This window comes from Pangasianodon hypophthalmus, chromosome 1, assembly GCF_027358585.1.
Source record: "Pangasianodon hypophthalmus isolate fPanHyp1 chromosome 1, fPanHyp1.pri, whole genome shotgun sequence".
NCBI classification, from domain to species: domain Eukaryota; kingdom Metazoa; phylum Chordata; class Actinopteri; order Siluriformes; family Pangasiidae; genus Pangasianodon; species Pangasianodon hypophthalmus.
This window is the reverse complement of record NC_069710.1, coordinates 2,761,526-2,777,238: the sequence shown is the minus strand read 5'-3', so window position 1 is coordinate 2,777,238 and position 15,713 is coordinate 2,761,526. Positions and strand designations below refer to the sequence as shown.

The window sequence follows — 15,713 nt, the reverse complement described above, 5'->3', positions numbered from 1 at the left end:
TAAGCAAACCGTCACAAAACTCCTCCTCTCTCGCGCAAAGAGTTGTGGGTAATATTAGCCGGAAAAAGTGTCCACGGATCCACACTGCGAAACTCGACCGGAAATAGTACAGCATCCGGGTACCTTCGGGATACTAAGTGAGACACAGTATTGGGCTTAAAATCCGCGCGTACTGATGACGTCAGGGCAACGTCTGTATTTGTTGACTCAAGTTGGCGCTAGCGTTAGCTACTTGCAGTGAAAGTTTACTGGATGTTTATCACGATATAAGCATGAGCAAGAAAGGTAATGTGTCGTGGGTGAAACCGAGCGAGCCATCATTTCTGCGAAAATTCAAGAATGATATTGGCTACAAAGAAGGACCAACAGTTGAAACAAAGGTAGCTAGCTAAGCTAACTATGCTCTCCTGGTAGTGTTGTTTATACATGAATGTTGTGGGAGTGTAGCAGGGGCTTTCTGTGTAACCTGTTCGCACCGGTGTGATCACAGCGACAGGAGCTGCCCAGGTGTGAAGAGGACAGCGGCGACAGTGACCGAGAGGATGAAATGCCCCAGGTGGTGGTGTTAAAGAAGGGGGACCTCACCGCACAAGAGGCCATGCAGCTCAAGAAAGGGATGAAAGACTCCAAGAAAGGTAGCTAGGCATCTGTATGGTGCAGATGATTAACACTGCACGACCGAGTTATCAGAAATTAAGCTGAATTATACACTATATGTAGCCTAGCAGTAACTCCTTTCAGGGGAAAGTGCCAAATGCATGCTCAAAAAGTCGCCAGATTAGATCACAGACTAATTTGCACATTCGTCATGGTCATTTGCATATGTTCCGTGAAGAAGGAATATTTTCTGAAGATATTTACTATAGAAAATTATAAATCTAATTTACAGAAACACTGGCATTGTGCTAGATAGTAGGATAGTGAAACAGGTGACTCATACCACTGTAGATGGTCCCATATTCATACCCTGAAGATTCACAGAACAAAACGTCAGTGGGGTGGAGTCAGACCTGATCTAGCTCCGCCCACCTGGGTGTAGTCAAGGCAGAAGTCCAGGAGAGACAAGTCAGTGTGTTTCAGGCTGGACTGTGTTCTTACGGTTAGAGGAGGAATTGGATCAGGTCCAGCTCCACCCCCCTGGACTTTTGGTTCTGCAGCAAGGACTCACTAAAGACTCTGTCTCTAAACACTTGTATTTCCCAAAATCAGTTTATGTCCAAGACTCACCTTGCTTCGGTGGATAATCTCACCTGAACACTGTAGACTTGTATCTTAGAACTGTGACTGTAATCATAAAGATTGTCCTGTACTCATCTCAGGACTCTTATTCACAATATACTCATACCCTACATCCTTTTAACACACTTTACTACAGTACTGTTTGGCTTTATAGCATATAGCTGTAGAAGAGAAGATTTCTATTCCCATTATCCAGCATAAGGAAAATGAGGATGGGGTCGCTTTTGAGTCTGGTTCCTCTCAAGGTTTCTTCCTCACGCCATCTCGGGGAGTTTTCCCTTGCCGTTGACTTGCTCATTAGGGATCTAAAATCTAAATCTGGACTTTCACTGCTTTGTGACTGTTGTTAAAAGTGCCATACAAATGGATTTGAATGGAATGTTTGGTATAAGCCCATTACATTTTCTTTATCACTGCCTGATCAACATACAAGCCCAGAACCTTCATGTGCTTTATGTAGAGTTCAGGAATTAGGCGCACACACACACACACACACACACACACACCTCTGGGTTTTGGTATAAATCTACAGATAGTCTAAAATCATCCTTTGCTGTAGTCAATGCCCCCTTGAGCACAGAACTTAAACATTAATAAAATATTTTTGTCCCAGATGAGCAGCCTCCTGCTGACGGAAAAATCCTATTTAAGAAGCCAGCAAAACGTTCCTCAGATAAATTCGAAGGCATAACCGCTAGCTCCAAGAGCAAGAAGAAGAAGAGCGAGAATGAGGAGGAGAAGAAGAAGGAGTCTGGAGTGAAGGTGAAGAACAGCAGTCTCTTGTCTTTTGGTGATGATGAGGAAGAGGAAGACTGAGACATTCTTTACCAATCAGCTGAACTGGATTCTCCGAAGTATATGATGGTGGAACCCCACATACACACAATTTTAGAATTTTTAATTAAATTGTTTAATAATTTGAAATACCTTCCCGTGAGACAGATTGAAGACATCTTTAATGTCTTTTGTTTAGTATTTAAATGATTAAATTCTTTATTGTGGCATGTCTGCAGGAATATTTCAATATCACTGAGCAAAAATATGTGCTGTCCATCCTGTGTGTCACGATGACAGAAAAATGACAACATTTACAGTTTCAGTAGAAAACATTTTCCTGCTGTAATTTTATGTGTAATGTACCATTCATATTTTCCTTGCCAGATGTTTTGCATACTTTTGGAAATGATAGGAGGCAACTATGTATTTTAGCATTGTTTAAAACTGGTGTGCTTAAAGCAAAATGCAAATTATGAGCAAGTAACGTTTGGTGGTTTTCAGCTGAAATCACTGTATTGAGATTTGTTGTTGTAGTAGACAGATTATTCTGCCAAAAGCAGATGTTCATACATGTATAGCTTCTATAAAGGAGCTGTCTAAAGTTTTTATGTTTTTTTTCCTTCTCAAGGATTGAGATACTGGAACATAACTCTTTCATTATGGTCTATAAATGAATAAAATAAAAATGATTATTATTTCACATCTCTTCTCTTCATATTATGTGGTCATGGGTCAGACTCTTCTGATGACTTGCAAACCAGAAGCTTCATGGTAAAGACTGATTAAACCAGACAAGGCTGTGAGAAAATGTGAATGTTTACTTTGCCAATCCGCAGTCAGTTCACTTTTCACCTTCACAAACAAATGACACGTTACAGAAGCTCTAATTTTTGCACCGATAACAGAACACAGTGTTGCTTGGAGACGTTTAACAATGACATGGAAATCAAACTGTTTATAGAATTATGACAGTCAGCACCAAAACTACATGGAGTGAGGCCTGTTTACACGTCTACACACAGATTGCAATATTACTTACATAGAAATCGGAGTGTCTGAAATGAATCTCACACATGCAGCTAACATGGACTATCATATTATATCTGTGAGCACCACTGAGCAAAAATACATAAGCCATCCATTCCTGATGCTTACTCAAACGTGACGGCTGAAAATAAGGACACGTCTAACAGCACACAGACTTTCCAACTCGTAAAAACAGCAAACTGAGCCTTTTCGACAGAAAGAAGTTATTCTAAATCTGATTCATGACATTTAAATCAAACATCACACTGAAATCAAACTAAAGTGGTGCTGGTTAATTAGTATTGATTAGTAAAATCAGCATACAAAAGATTAAACATTTGAATAAGATGATGTTAAAAATGATCATAACAGCTGTTAATGCACAAGTGATTTTGGAAAAGCATTAACAAGTATAATACTGCAATTCATTTAATTTCAGATTATCGAGGATTTTTAAGAGAAAAATAAGAGAAAACCCTTTCACAGTGTGATGTTAATGCACTGCTACATTCCCTTGTTTCCTAAAATAAAAAAAAAAATGAAATAGGCAGTAAGGTGTATACCAAAAAAACTGACTTTTTCTGTTGAACAAAAGACACCAACTGACCTCCACAATAAAATCAAACTAAAGTGAAATAAATAGTAGAGTGTTTTTTTTCTGGTGGGTTATTCTCACTGTTGGGTAGCCAGGATAAGGTGATATAAACACTTGTAAAAAAATATTTAAAAAAGCCTTAAAAACAGATTACTAGGTAAGAGGTATAAAGTGGTTTCACGGGGATACGGTTGTATTTAACCTTTCTTTGCCCAGCAGGAAAAAATGGTCCCCAGAGTTGTATTTGGGTGTAAAGGGTCATCACCAGTGAGCACATCAGCAGCATGTTCATCAAATTGCCTTCTGCTATCTGGAGAACTTGAAAAAATGTGCAGTACTCACTGGCTCTGACCAGCAACAGCACTAGATACTGGATAAAAACCTCACTGAGCTGGTTTAATTCGAAGGTTTCTGAAGTTTAAAAACATGATACAACCTGTCACTTTTGTCGGTGGTGAGATAAAAAGAGGAATATAAGATGATCCTCGTTCTATAGTTATTCAGTAGTTATGCCCTCCACAAGAGGGCAGTCGATACTAAATGAGAATAGTTTTTAAAAAACACTAACATGAGTAGATATCACTTGATGCGTCATGTACTTAGTGGAATTAGTGAAAACGTTTTGCAGCTTTGTGACCTGTTAGACCCTGAGAATGACCCCAACCCATCAAGTTAAGTCCAAAAGAAAACTAAAAGGCTGCTTGAAAACTTTTAAAATGTAAATGTGCGTAAACTGATAAAGTATGATCAATTCAGGACTCATCACTGAGTAGAAGGCAGAGGTGCTGGTGGATGTGTTGCTTTCGAGGCCACCGTGACTGCAGATCTCCGAGAGGCTCTCACATGTGCTCAGGGTGAGACTGCAGACAGGAGATCATGTCCTGAACTGGTTTGCCCTCGAAGCAGATCTGATACACGGCCGTAAACAAGGGGAACCTAGGACACAAGGCATACTTCTTTTAAAAAAAAATTCAATCACTGGAAATGATTAAGGAATAAAAAAAGTGGAACATGCTGTTACTATAAAATAATCAATGACAGGGTGGTGTCATATGACCTGTAATGATAACAGCATGTACTGAAGTATTTTATTCTTCTTACAATTTTTATTAATTTATTACAGAATAACATGTCTTACTTTTTACTCATTTATAGCTACATTTAACATCATTTCCTGTATATCAGTTATAAATAGTCTTTCCTCTTTCATCATCCTCTTTTTTTCTCGCTCTTGAAGTTAATAAGTCAGAAAAATGCAGCTTGTCATATAACTGAGAAACCACAAAGCCCTCCATCCTGAAAACTGTTACAAAGGGTTTACATTGGAGACCAAAAAATGCTACATAAACGTCTCCTCGTATATATATATATATATATATATATATATATATATATATATATATATATATATATATATATATATATTCACACACACACACACACACATCACTGTGTCACTGTGCACTGGTTAAAAGTTCGAGAACACCTGCTATTAGAAAAAATGAGAACAAACGCACTCACTTTTCCACTAGGCCCTTCTGCTTGAGGATGTGGTTAACTTCAGCAGATGTTAGTGGCCCTTGAAGCTTTTGGCCATTCAGAATCTCCTTCTCGAGTTCCTCAATGCTCTAGGACAAGAAAACACAGACTGATGAGCTCATTAACCTGAAACTCAACACAAGTTCCTAAACTCTAAATTATCAGTGGTTCATGTTTAACATTTCAACACTACAGGAGTAACACTAAAAATTCTCCCATGCTGGTGTACTGGGTATCATACTGCTTCAGACCTTGCCTGTCGTGACGAAGGCCTCTGCCACACGACGGTTGCGTCCGCCGTAGCAGGTGGTGATGAGGTCGGCTACTCCACAGCTTTCCAAAAAGGTAGCAGAGGATACAGAGCTGTCTTTACTGAAGAGTCTGGCAAAGGCAATCATCTCCATCAGCCCCAGCCTGATCACCGCTGCTTTGGTATTGTCTCCACACTGAAGGCCGTCACAGAAACCTGCACCCACGGCCACGATGTTCTGGAAAGCAGAGGCAAAATAATAATAATAAAAAATAATAATAATAATAATAATTTTACTTTATTTATAAAGCACATCTCTTCCATTAAAATGCAAAGTAAAAAGGATAAATAAATACAAAATACAAATAAACAGCATAGGAAAATGGAATTTTAGCTCATTAATTTATAATACAATTTAAAAAAAGAAAAGAAAAAATCTGCTCATAAAATGTCAAACGAAATCAAATCACATAAAACTACAAATCAACAAAAGTAAAAGTAGAGAAAAGTGAAGTTTAAATGAATGGTTTATAAAAAAAATACCCAGATCAGCCATAACATTAAAACCACTGACAGGTGAAGTGAATAACACTGAGTCTCTCATTACAATGGCATCTGTCAAGGTGTTGGATATATTAGGCAGCAAGTGAACAGTCAGTTCTCGAAGTTGATGTGTTGGAAGCAGGAAAAATGGGCAAGCGTGAGGATCTGAGCGACTTTGACAAGGGCCAAATTGTCATGTCTAGACGACTGGGTCAGAACATCTCCAAAACAGCAGGGCTTGTGAGGTGTTTCTGGTATGCAGTGGTTAGTACCTAACAAAAGTGGTCCAAGGAAGGACAATTGGTGAACCGGCGACAGGGTCATGGGCACCCAAGGCTCACTGATGCACGCGGGGAGAGCAAAGGCCCATCTGGTCCGATCCCACAGAAGAGCTACTGTAGCACAAATAGCTGAAAAAGTTAATGCTGGCTCTGACAGAAAGGTGTCAGACACACAGTGTATCACAGCTTGCTGCGTATGGGGCTGCGTAGCTGCAGACCGGTCAGAGTGCCCATGCTGAATCCTGTCCACCACCGAAAGCACCTACAATGGGCACGTAATCATCAGAACTGGACCATGGAGCAATGGAAGAAGGTGGCCTGGTCTGATGAATCACATTTTCTTTTACATCATGTGGATGGCTGAGTGTGTGTGCGTCACTTACCTGGGGAAGAGATGGCACCAGGATGCACTATGGGAAGAAGGCAAGCTGGCGGAGGCAGTGTGATGCTCTGGGCAACGTTCTACTGGGAAACCTTGGGTCCTGGCTTTCATGTGGATGTTACTTTGACACGTACCACCTACCTAAACATTGTTGCAGACCAAGTACACTCCTTCATGGCAACAGTATTCCCTAACGGCAGTGAACTCTTTCAGCAGGATAATGCGCCGCGCCACACTGCAAAAATTGTTCAGGAACGGTTTGAGGAACATGACAAAGAGTTCAAGGTGTTGACTTGGCCTACAAATTCCCCAGATCTCAATCCGATCAAGCATCTGTGGGACGTGCTGGACAAACAAGTCCAATGCATGGAGGCCCCACCTCGCAACTTACAGGACTTAAAGGATCTGCTGCTAACGTCTTGGTGCCAGATACCACAGCACACCTTCAGAGGTCTTGTGGAGTCCATGTCTCAACTGTTCAGAGCTGTTTTGGCAGCACAAGGGGGACTTATGGCTGATCAGTGTATTTTTTTTAAAGCATCTTAAAACAATCTTGGGGTTTCACTTGTAGAAGGATCTATGTAAGCTAAAAGAAAATGGGATCAAGGTAGACAGACTTTAATACTTAACCTATGATTACAGAAAGCCACAGAAATTACAGAAACTAATTTGTTGTTTTAGTTCCATAACTTAAACGTAAACCCCTTTCAGCTTTATATTTAAAGCATTTTCACTTATATAAACAAGCCCAATTAAGACTTCTGTTTAAATGAGTTCTTGCTGTGTTAACCAGGGCATTTAAATATGTGCTGCATGTGTATGAGTCACACTTCAGCAGCAGCTCATATGCCCTCCCTATATAAAGACACTTTTCCTGGGAAAGCAGCCAGCATGAGTGATATTTACTTTGAGGGCTCCACACAGCTCCACGGTGTCTGCATCATCCACGACAGTGATGCGGAAGTTGGGAGTCTGCAGAAGCTCCTTAAAAAGCTGTCCATTCTCCAAGACTTTACTCCCTGCAAAGTGAAGAATAAACAGCACTGCTCAGTTACTTCTGCCCTTTAGATATTGCCTTCTAACCTGCACACTATAGCTGGAACTCTTTCATTCTCATTCTTGCACTGGTGTGTCTGTATAAACTGTTGTTGAAATGAAAGCAAATGACAGCTCTGCAAAAGGCTGAATATTATTATTAATAATATGATACTGAAGGTGTCGTTTAATATGCACTGCTCAGTGGTGGATTCAAGAAATAAATGTCCTTAACTACAGTTTAAATATAGTTTAATAGCACAAGAAAAGCAATTCTCTGCCTGGGTGTATCAGATCACCTAATTCTTGGCAGTCATGATTCCTAGCAATGTAAACAGTGAGAGAGTTGGAAAAGACGTTATGGAGGACAAAGTGGAACATTTCTGCAACACTTCCTTTTTTTTTTTTTTTTTTTTTTGCACAAGATCAACGTTGTAAATGTTGCATGGAGTATTGCAATGTAATGATGGAGAAACAGTGCAGTTAGTATCTCTGCTATAAAATGAGCTCACTGATGGCACTCTGGCAAGTTCAGGCTAATTTAAGGAACCAGAAGCCTGAGGTTCACAGAACTAGGGTTAGATGTTTAACTAAATATGAAGTACTCATTACAGTATGACCATGCATAAAATACTGCACTGAAAATGATATCTACACAACACTAGCTAAATGAGGTTTAAAAAGGTTGAGTGAAAGGGTTAAATGACAAACATATTCCTAACACTGAGTCGGAATGATATACAAGTTAATTCCTGTTATCACTTACATTACATACAACTATAAAGAGACTACATAAAGTGCACTACACAACAGTCGAGAAGACTACAGGGCACTAAATACACAGAACAGAATAATAAATACACAGCAAAGTAAATACACAGGACAAAAATACACAGAACATGGGCTGAAAACTGTAAACTGTTTTGTAGTGTACTGGCAGCAAAAATGAGTTCCATAATAAGTGTCTGATGCAGCTTTGTATAGTGTGGGTGTGTGATGTTTTTGAGTCATACTGGGTTAGGTGGTTGACTAGCCCAGGTGGGCACTGAGAGGCAGCAGGGTGGTGAGTAATCTGACTGCCTCGGGGAAGAAACTGTTGTGGAGTCTGGTGGAAGTGGGACAGATGCTCCTGTACCTTCTGCCAGATGGCAGGAGGGTGAAGAGTCTATGAGAGGGGTGAGATGGGTCCTCTGCAATACTGGCGGCTTTGTGGATGCAGTGGTTGTTGTATGAGGTGTCAGTGGTGGGTAGAGAGACTCTGATGATCTTTTCAGCTGTTCTCACGATTCGCTGTAGTTTCTTGAACAGGGGCTGTGCACTTCCCATACCACACGGTGAGACAGCTGGTCAGGACGCTCTCTGTCGTCCCTCTGTAGAAAGAGGTGAGGATGGGAGGGGGGAGTTTGGCTGTCTTCAGCCTCCGCAGGAAGTGGAGGTGCTGCTGCTGTGCCTTCTTGGCTAGGCAGGTGATGTTTAGAGTCCAGGAGAGGTCCTCCATCATGTGCACATCAAGAAACTTGGAGCTTTTGACTCTCTCCAGAGTTGTTCCATTGATGTGCAGTGGTGAGTGGTCTACTTGGGTCCTACTGAAGTCAACAATCATCTCTTTAGTCTTACCAACATTAAGAGATAGATTGTTGTCTCTACACCAATCTGAGAGCTGGTATACCTCCTCTCTATACACTGACTCATCATTGTTGCTGATGAGGCCCACAACTGTAGTGTCATCAGCAAACTTGAAGATGTGATTTGAACTGTACTTTGCAGCACAGTCATTAGTCAGCAGAGTAAACAGCACTGGACTGAGCACACAGCCCTGGGGAGCGCCGGTGCTCAGTATGATGGTGCTGGAGGTGGAGCTGCCAATCCTGACAGACTGGGGTCTCCTAGTAAAACGTCCAGAATCCAGTCGCAGAGGGACAGCACAGGGATGATGGTGGTCATCTCGAAGCACAAAGGGACAAATGCTTGCCTCAGGAAAATTGTGAAGATGTCTGTGAGGACATCTGCAAGCTGATCAACACATTCCCAGAGCACCCGGCCAGGACCTGCAGCTTTCTATGGGTTAACTCTGGACAGAGTGTTCCTGACATCTACAACAAACAGACAAAGTACTTGGTTGGTGGGAGTTGGGGTGGTCTTCCCTGCTGACATGTTGTTCTGTGCTTCAAACTATGAGTAGAAATCGTTCAGTGCGTCTGGGAGTGAGGCGTCACCATCACAGACAAGTGGTGTAGCATTGTAGTCTGTGATGCCTTGCCAAATGCCTTCCACATGCGCTTTGCTTCCTTGGTATTTAGGAAGTGACTGGATTCTTTCTGCGTAGATGTGCTTCACCTCTTTGATAGCCATGGACAGATTGGCCCTTGCTGTGAGGAGGGCTGCCTTGTCGTCAGATCTGAAGGCAGGGTCTCGGGATTTCAGCTGCTAGTGCACTTCAGCAGTTATCCACGGTCTCTGGTTTGCATGTTTGGTGATGGTCTTGAAGGAAGTCACATCATTTGTGCACTTGCTGATGTAGCCAGTCACTGATGCTGTATAAGTCTGTGGTGCTGTGGTATGTAGCAGCCTCTCTGAACATACACTGGAAAGTCTGTGTGTTTAAAGCAGTCCTGAAGTGCTGAAATGGCTCCCTCAGACCAGGTTTCACCTCTTTCAGAACGGGTTTGGCAGGTTTCAGAAGCAGACTGTAGGCTGAGATTAGCATACCAGAGATCCTAACACTCGGTCCGAGCGTCCGAGGTGGGGGCGGGTGCAGCTTTGTAAGCACCGTGAATGTTTGTGTAAACAAATCCAGAAAAGAAGTTCTGAATTTCCCTAACTGAAATGACCAACTGAATTCTTTCTTCTGCTGTCAATAATGATGTCACCACCAGGCTATAGCTAAAAAAAGAAGCTATGATGGAGCTTTATAACTCACTATCACCAAGTAATGAAGTTTTTTCCTCTTACCGATAGTGGTTTCACAGAACTTCTCAGCCGCCACCTCGTTAGCAATGTTGGCCCCCATTAGGACACTGACATCAATACCCATCTTCTCTCGTATGATATCAGAGATGAGTTTCAGCCCCTCAGGTCCCTCATCAATACCCTAAAGAGGGATAATAGATAGATAAAGTTTATCCAGATGTGTTTTATGCAAGTTTCAACATCTGTTTCATTGGAAGCATTAAGCCATGAACTGCAGCTGTTCTTAAAAAAAATCTTGAAGAGCTTTTTGCCCAATGACTCATGAAATAAGAAGGAAAATAATAAAGAATGGCAGTTAAAATGCCGATGAGAAATGTGTTATAAATGTGTTTATTCATTCAACATGAATAAAGCCATCCAAATACCATGACGGCAGAAATCTTATAAAAACTGATTATGTCGTGGTTAAAAGCAACGCAAAAATGTGACTGCGTCATAAAGGAACCAGAGCGAGTGACAAAGTCCAATGAGAGCTAAGTAAGTGGAGAGATAAAATATAACAGTAATAAAAGGGAGACAGAACCTGGAACTCAACAATAAACAGAGAATAAGCAGCTGGCCAGGCAGCCAGCAGTCCATGTTTGACTCATGAGTCGTGCTCACATATGGTGCACTCCCCTTAGCCCTACACACACACACACACACACACACACACACACACACACACACACACACTCCGCCCACACCATTCCTCAGCTCATATTTGTATAACACAGAGAGGCGGAAGTGTAGAGAACTCGTGATGGGGAAACAGTTAAAAGTTTCTACTCAGAGTTCATGTTCTTAACTTTCTATTATTTGCAGTCCATAACAATGAAGTTTAGTTTATGTTCACATTACCAGGTTGAAGTGACACAAACCTGATTTTTCACTTTAATGTAACACAGATCTGATTTTTTTTAGGACTGTTTGGATACAAAAAAATTCAATCTTTTCAAATCAGACCCAACCCACTTTCATATTTGGTCCTAGATCGGACACATATCCGATAAGTGGCCATGCAACATGAACGAGAACAGTCAGATCGGAATTCATGTGGCTTTTTCCCCCAGTGCAATTTAAATGTGTATGCACATAACTGTTGTAGTTATATTCTGGTTTTGACTATATAGCAGTGATTATATTCAGTGGAAGAATGTGGAAATTGGTGATTTAGTTGATGTTTGATGAATCAATTCAGAAGAAACCTACCAAAACTGAGTAGTGTTCGAAAAATTGTGTGCATGTGGGGCATTTTGAGGACCGGTGTGTTCATATTAAGACAGATATGGGTGATTTTTGTATAAGAATGTGAACCGTCAAGATAGACAGATCCAATCTGAGCAAAAAAAAACAAAACAAAACATCAGAATCAGGCAAAGAAGCTTGTAATGTGAATGCAGCTTTAGTTTCCCTCTCCAGCCACTAATCTCAAATCCATCATAACAGAAGTCGGGAAAAAATTCTTTTGTTTGGACTTTTATTTCCATTTTCATTTAATGTACATTACACAGCAGCTTTAGTGAAACATGCAGTGTTTGGGACATCAGATCATAGTATCCTGACTATTTGGCAGTTCAAAGAAAATAGTGTTTATCTAGCTGGTATATTACAGAAATATCCTTCATCAAAATGACCAGAGCTGATCTTTTAGCTTGTTTTAAAGAGCCTGCATTATAGCCATTAGACTTCAAGGGAGACAGCCTTACATGTAAGTAAAAAGATGAGAATCACTGGGGATCTTTACTGTCTAGTGCACTTATCATGAATAGTCTTTCCATGTCATTATGTCTGTCCAAACCAAGAACAAGATCTCCTGGATATAACACACTTTACCTTAATTAAAGTAATTCCACGGGCCGTCTTAGAAACACAGCCGACCATCTCGTCACACAGCTTTCGGATAAACTGGTGTGGGACCACAAACACCAGCAAGTCTGCTCCTTCTGCAGCATCCCGCAACTCAGGCACTGCAACCTGCGTTAAGAGGGTTGATTCTTAATACCGACACAGCAAGCTCTATCCTATTACAACATACATGGATCAGCAATACCTAGCTTACACAGAGTGCATTCCACTTTATGTGACAGAATGAACAGAATGAAGTAAGACCTTGGCTGTATGAAAAAAAAACCACTTCGAATCATATAGCAGATGGTTCTTACCACATTTTCTGGAAGTTTGTACCCTGGGAGGTATTTGACATTCTCGTGTTCGGTGTTGATGATATCAGTAAGCTTCCTTCCATTTATAGTCTCCTCATACACCCACATCTTGACACTGGTGGCAAAACGCTGGAGTTTTTGTGCATTGTGGCCAATGATCCTGGCAATAGCAGAGCCCCTGAATGCAGGATAACAAGGGGTTAAATCAGTTTTATTGTCCTCAGCCTATTGTTGTGTTCATTTGGATGGAGTGATTAATGCAGATGTTAAGCACAAAGGTGAATTTATGATTGCATTTCTGTATAAAAAAAATCTATAAAACTCATGAGTTTATTTTACAGCAAGTAACCTTAAGCATTGTTTTAGGGCCAAACAAATATCGATTATATATGCAAATTAGCATTTGATTAGTTTTTTAACTATGCATTAAGCTTAGATATTAGTGTTAATAGTATGATATCCACCTCCGGCCCGGAAATGAGGTAAACAGTGTGTACTCACCAGTTTCCTGAGCCCACGATACACACTTTCAGTGGTGCAGTCATGGCAAATATCTTCTACCACAGAGAAGTCTAAAAATACGGCGAAAACTACTGAAGCCAAGTAACCGTCGTATAGTTACTCGATAAGAAGCCTGGGGGAGTGAACGTCGACTTTTGATTGCGTCATTAAACGTGACGACGAACAACCGCCGACGGGAGTTGTAGTTCTTTTGCATAAGTCTCATTTTGTACACAAATGTAATTTAATGGAGTTAGAAGTGTCTAACAGGTCAATGACTAGAACCCTAGAAAAGAGAGTTTCCCATAAAACATACAAAAGAGTGTTTTCTAAGTAGAATTCCTATGGAAAAGACAAGAACCTGTTTCTCTCTCTGTACAGAGAGTAAGATTCAAGAATGCCTTTATTGCCATTTACACCATAAATATTCTAGGAATTCTTACACTGTTAACAGCCAAACATATATTCTAACTATATATTAACTCACAGGTTTTCAACCCTGGTCCCAGAGGACTGTGCATTATTACAAATCTACAACAGTGACATCTTTTCTTAATCTGATAATCATAATATGATGTTATATGTGTATAATCCAGCTCTATTCCACACACTCAGCCAACACCAATGATGAGAAAGAAGCATTTCTTATATTTCAATAAGAAACATTCCTTATATGTATGTAATGTGTAATACCTTCTCATCTAGTTCCTTATTGTCTCCATTTAGGCCACAGGCTACCAACCCTGGACCTGGAGTAAATATGACACCAGTGAGGTATCGACCTGTTGTCTCTGTCTTTGTGCCGCCTGTCCTGCACATATGAATGTTTTCCCTGTTCCCAACACACTTGATTCAACTAATCAGCTAATCAACAGCCTTTCCTGAGTTGGTGTGTTAGAGCAGGGGAAACACTAACATGTCCAGGGCAGGGGGGCACGAAGATGAAGACAACAGGTCGATACCTCAGTGTTGTTGTGTAAGGATGTGGAATACAGCCGCAACCTCATATTTACTCCAGGTCCAGGGTTGGTAACCTGTGGCCTAAATGGAGACAGTAAGGAACTAGATGAGAAGGTATTACACATGACATACATATAAGAAATGTTTCTCATTTAAGTTTGGGCAGTGTATAAATGTAAGGAGAACTGGTAATGTACATACCAATTAACGGAAATAAAAAACCATAAAGAGTCTTAGTAAGGTGTCGGTCCAGCATGAGCTGCCAGAACCGGCTTCAGTGTGTCTTGGCATGGATGCTACAAGTCTCTGGAACTGTACTAACTCCATTCATGCAAAAGCTATTCCATCAGCTGGTGTTCTGATGATGGTGGTAGAGAGCAGTTTTATACACTGGTCCAAAATCTCCCACTGGTCTTCAGTTTCAGTTGAGCTGAACTCTTGGGACTGTGAAGGCTATAGCATGTGATATACATCATTTTCCTGTTTTATGAAATCATTCAGTGAGCTCTCGTGCTCTGTGGATGGAAGCTGTGTCATCCTGAAAGACTAGGATAATCATGATCAGTCAGAATAACTTACTGATTTGATGGAAATCAGAGAATGCACTTTGAATAGGAAGATAAGAGATAAGAATACACACGACTTTGAACACAGGGTATAGATTTAGTCTTCATGTACACTAGGGTGTTTTTTTCTTTTGTTTTTTCTTTTTTTTTTAGATCATAATATAAGAAGCAATGCAATCTTTACACAAGTATTCAGAAGAGATGAACGTGCCACGCGTCGCCTGGCTGTAGAAAACCCAAACGCCCTCGCTTAGTGGACTACTCCCGCTGAAACGAGGGAGGGAGAGAGGGAGGGAGAGAGGGAGGAAGGGAAGGAGCACGCACACACACACACGCACACACACACACACACGCAAACACACACACACTCCACCGACTGAGTGAACGGTGCAGCTCTGCCGAGAGCCGGACGCAGAGAGTCTTCACTCGACGCCGCGGTCATGTTCCTGCGCTGCGGTTTCCTCTAACGGTGCGCTGGCTGCGGTTGTGTGCGGGTGCGTGCGGGATGGAGAAGTGCGGGGCGGCTCGCTGTGGCAGCGCTAATAAGCGCAGTGTGTCGGTGGAGCGCAGCCGGAGAGCCGCCGCGAGCGGAGCGCAAGCGCGGCCCGGAGCTCCAAACCCTCAGACCTGCAGCGGCAAAGCAGAGCAAAACCTCCGGCGAGGACTGGAAGGAGTCCTCAACAAATACACCAATCTGCTGCAAGGATGGCAACACAGGTAGCGCTGACTGATGTCTCTCAGATGCCAAAAATCACATATTAATCATCACATAGTCAAACCCGCACACTATTGCGTTAAATAGTTCTGATCACACTGTTCAGTAGGACACTATGCAGTTCTGGATGGCCTCAATCAGTTAGCTTTATCCTGAACTTTCAGACTGGTAAGTAAGAGCACTCACTCGA

General features: G+C 41.4%; 3 protein-coding genes across 8 annotated transcripts in view; 2 read left to right on the top strand and 1 right to left on the bottom strand.

Moving 5' to 3' along the window:
* The first annotated feature begins 152 nt into the window (after positions 1-152).
* On the top strand, positions 153-2,716 carry kiaa1143 (KIAA1143 ortholog). The gene is made up of 3 exons (XM_026913834.3): positions 153-380; positions 491-635; positions 1,853-2,716. The coding sequence occupies exons 1-3, from the start codon at positions 273-275 to the stop codon at positions 2,053-2,055; spliced, it is 456 nt and encodes a 151-aa protein (XP_026769635.3). The 5' UTR covers positions 153-272; the 3' UTR covers positions 2,056-2,716.
* A 98-nt stretch (positions 2,717-2,814) lies between these two features.
* gpd1l (glycerol-3-phosphate dehydrogenase 1 like) lies at positions 2,815-13,451 on the bottom strand. Its single transcript, XM_026913833.3, has 8 exons — positions 13,283-13,451; positions 12,782-12,959; positions 12,453-12,593; positions 10,620-10,758; positions 7,539-7,651; positions 5,428-5,664; positions 5,159-5,265; positions 2,815-4,573 (listed from the first exon to the last, which is right to left on the bottom strand). Exons 1-8 carry the CDS (start codon positions 13,324-13,326, stop codon positions 4,477-4,479), a joined length of 1,056 nt encoding a protein of 351 aa, XP_026769634.1. The 5' UTR covers positions 13,327-13,451; the 3' UTR covers positions 2,815-4,476.
* Positions 13,452-15,064: 1,613 nt separating this feature from the next.
* The window catches only part of osbpl10b (oxysterol binding protein-like 10b), a 40,921-nt gene continuing 40,272 nt past the window's right edge, over positions 15,065-15,713 (top strand). The window contains exon 1 of one of the 6 annotated variants that reach the window (XM_026913989.3): positions 15,065-15,525. In XM_026913989.3, coding sequence (XP_026769790.1) covers positions 15,314-15,525 — 212 coding nt within the window. In that variant the 5' untranslated portion in view covers positions 15,065-15,313. Of the gene's footprint in view, positions 15,526-15,567; positions 15,692-15,713 lie in introns of those variants that run through there. The other 5 variants (XM_034310776.2, XM_053237942.1, XM_026913990.3 and 2 more) reach the window with 5 other exon arrangements.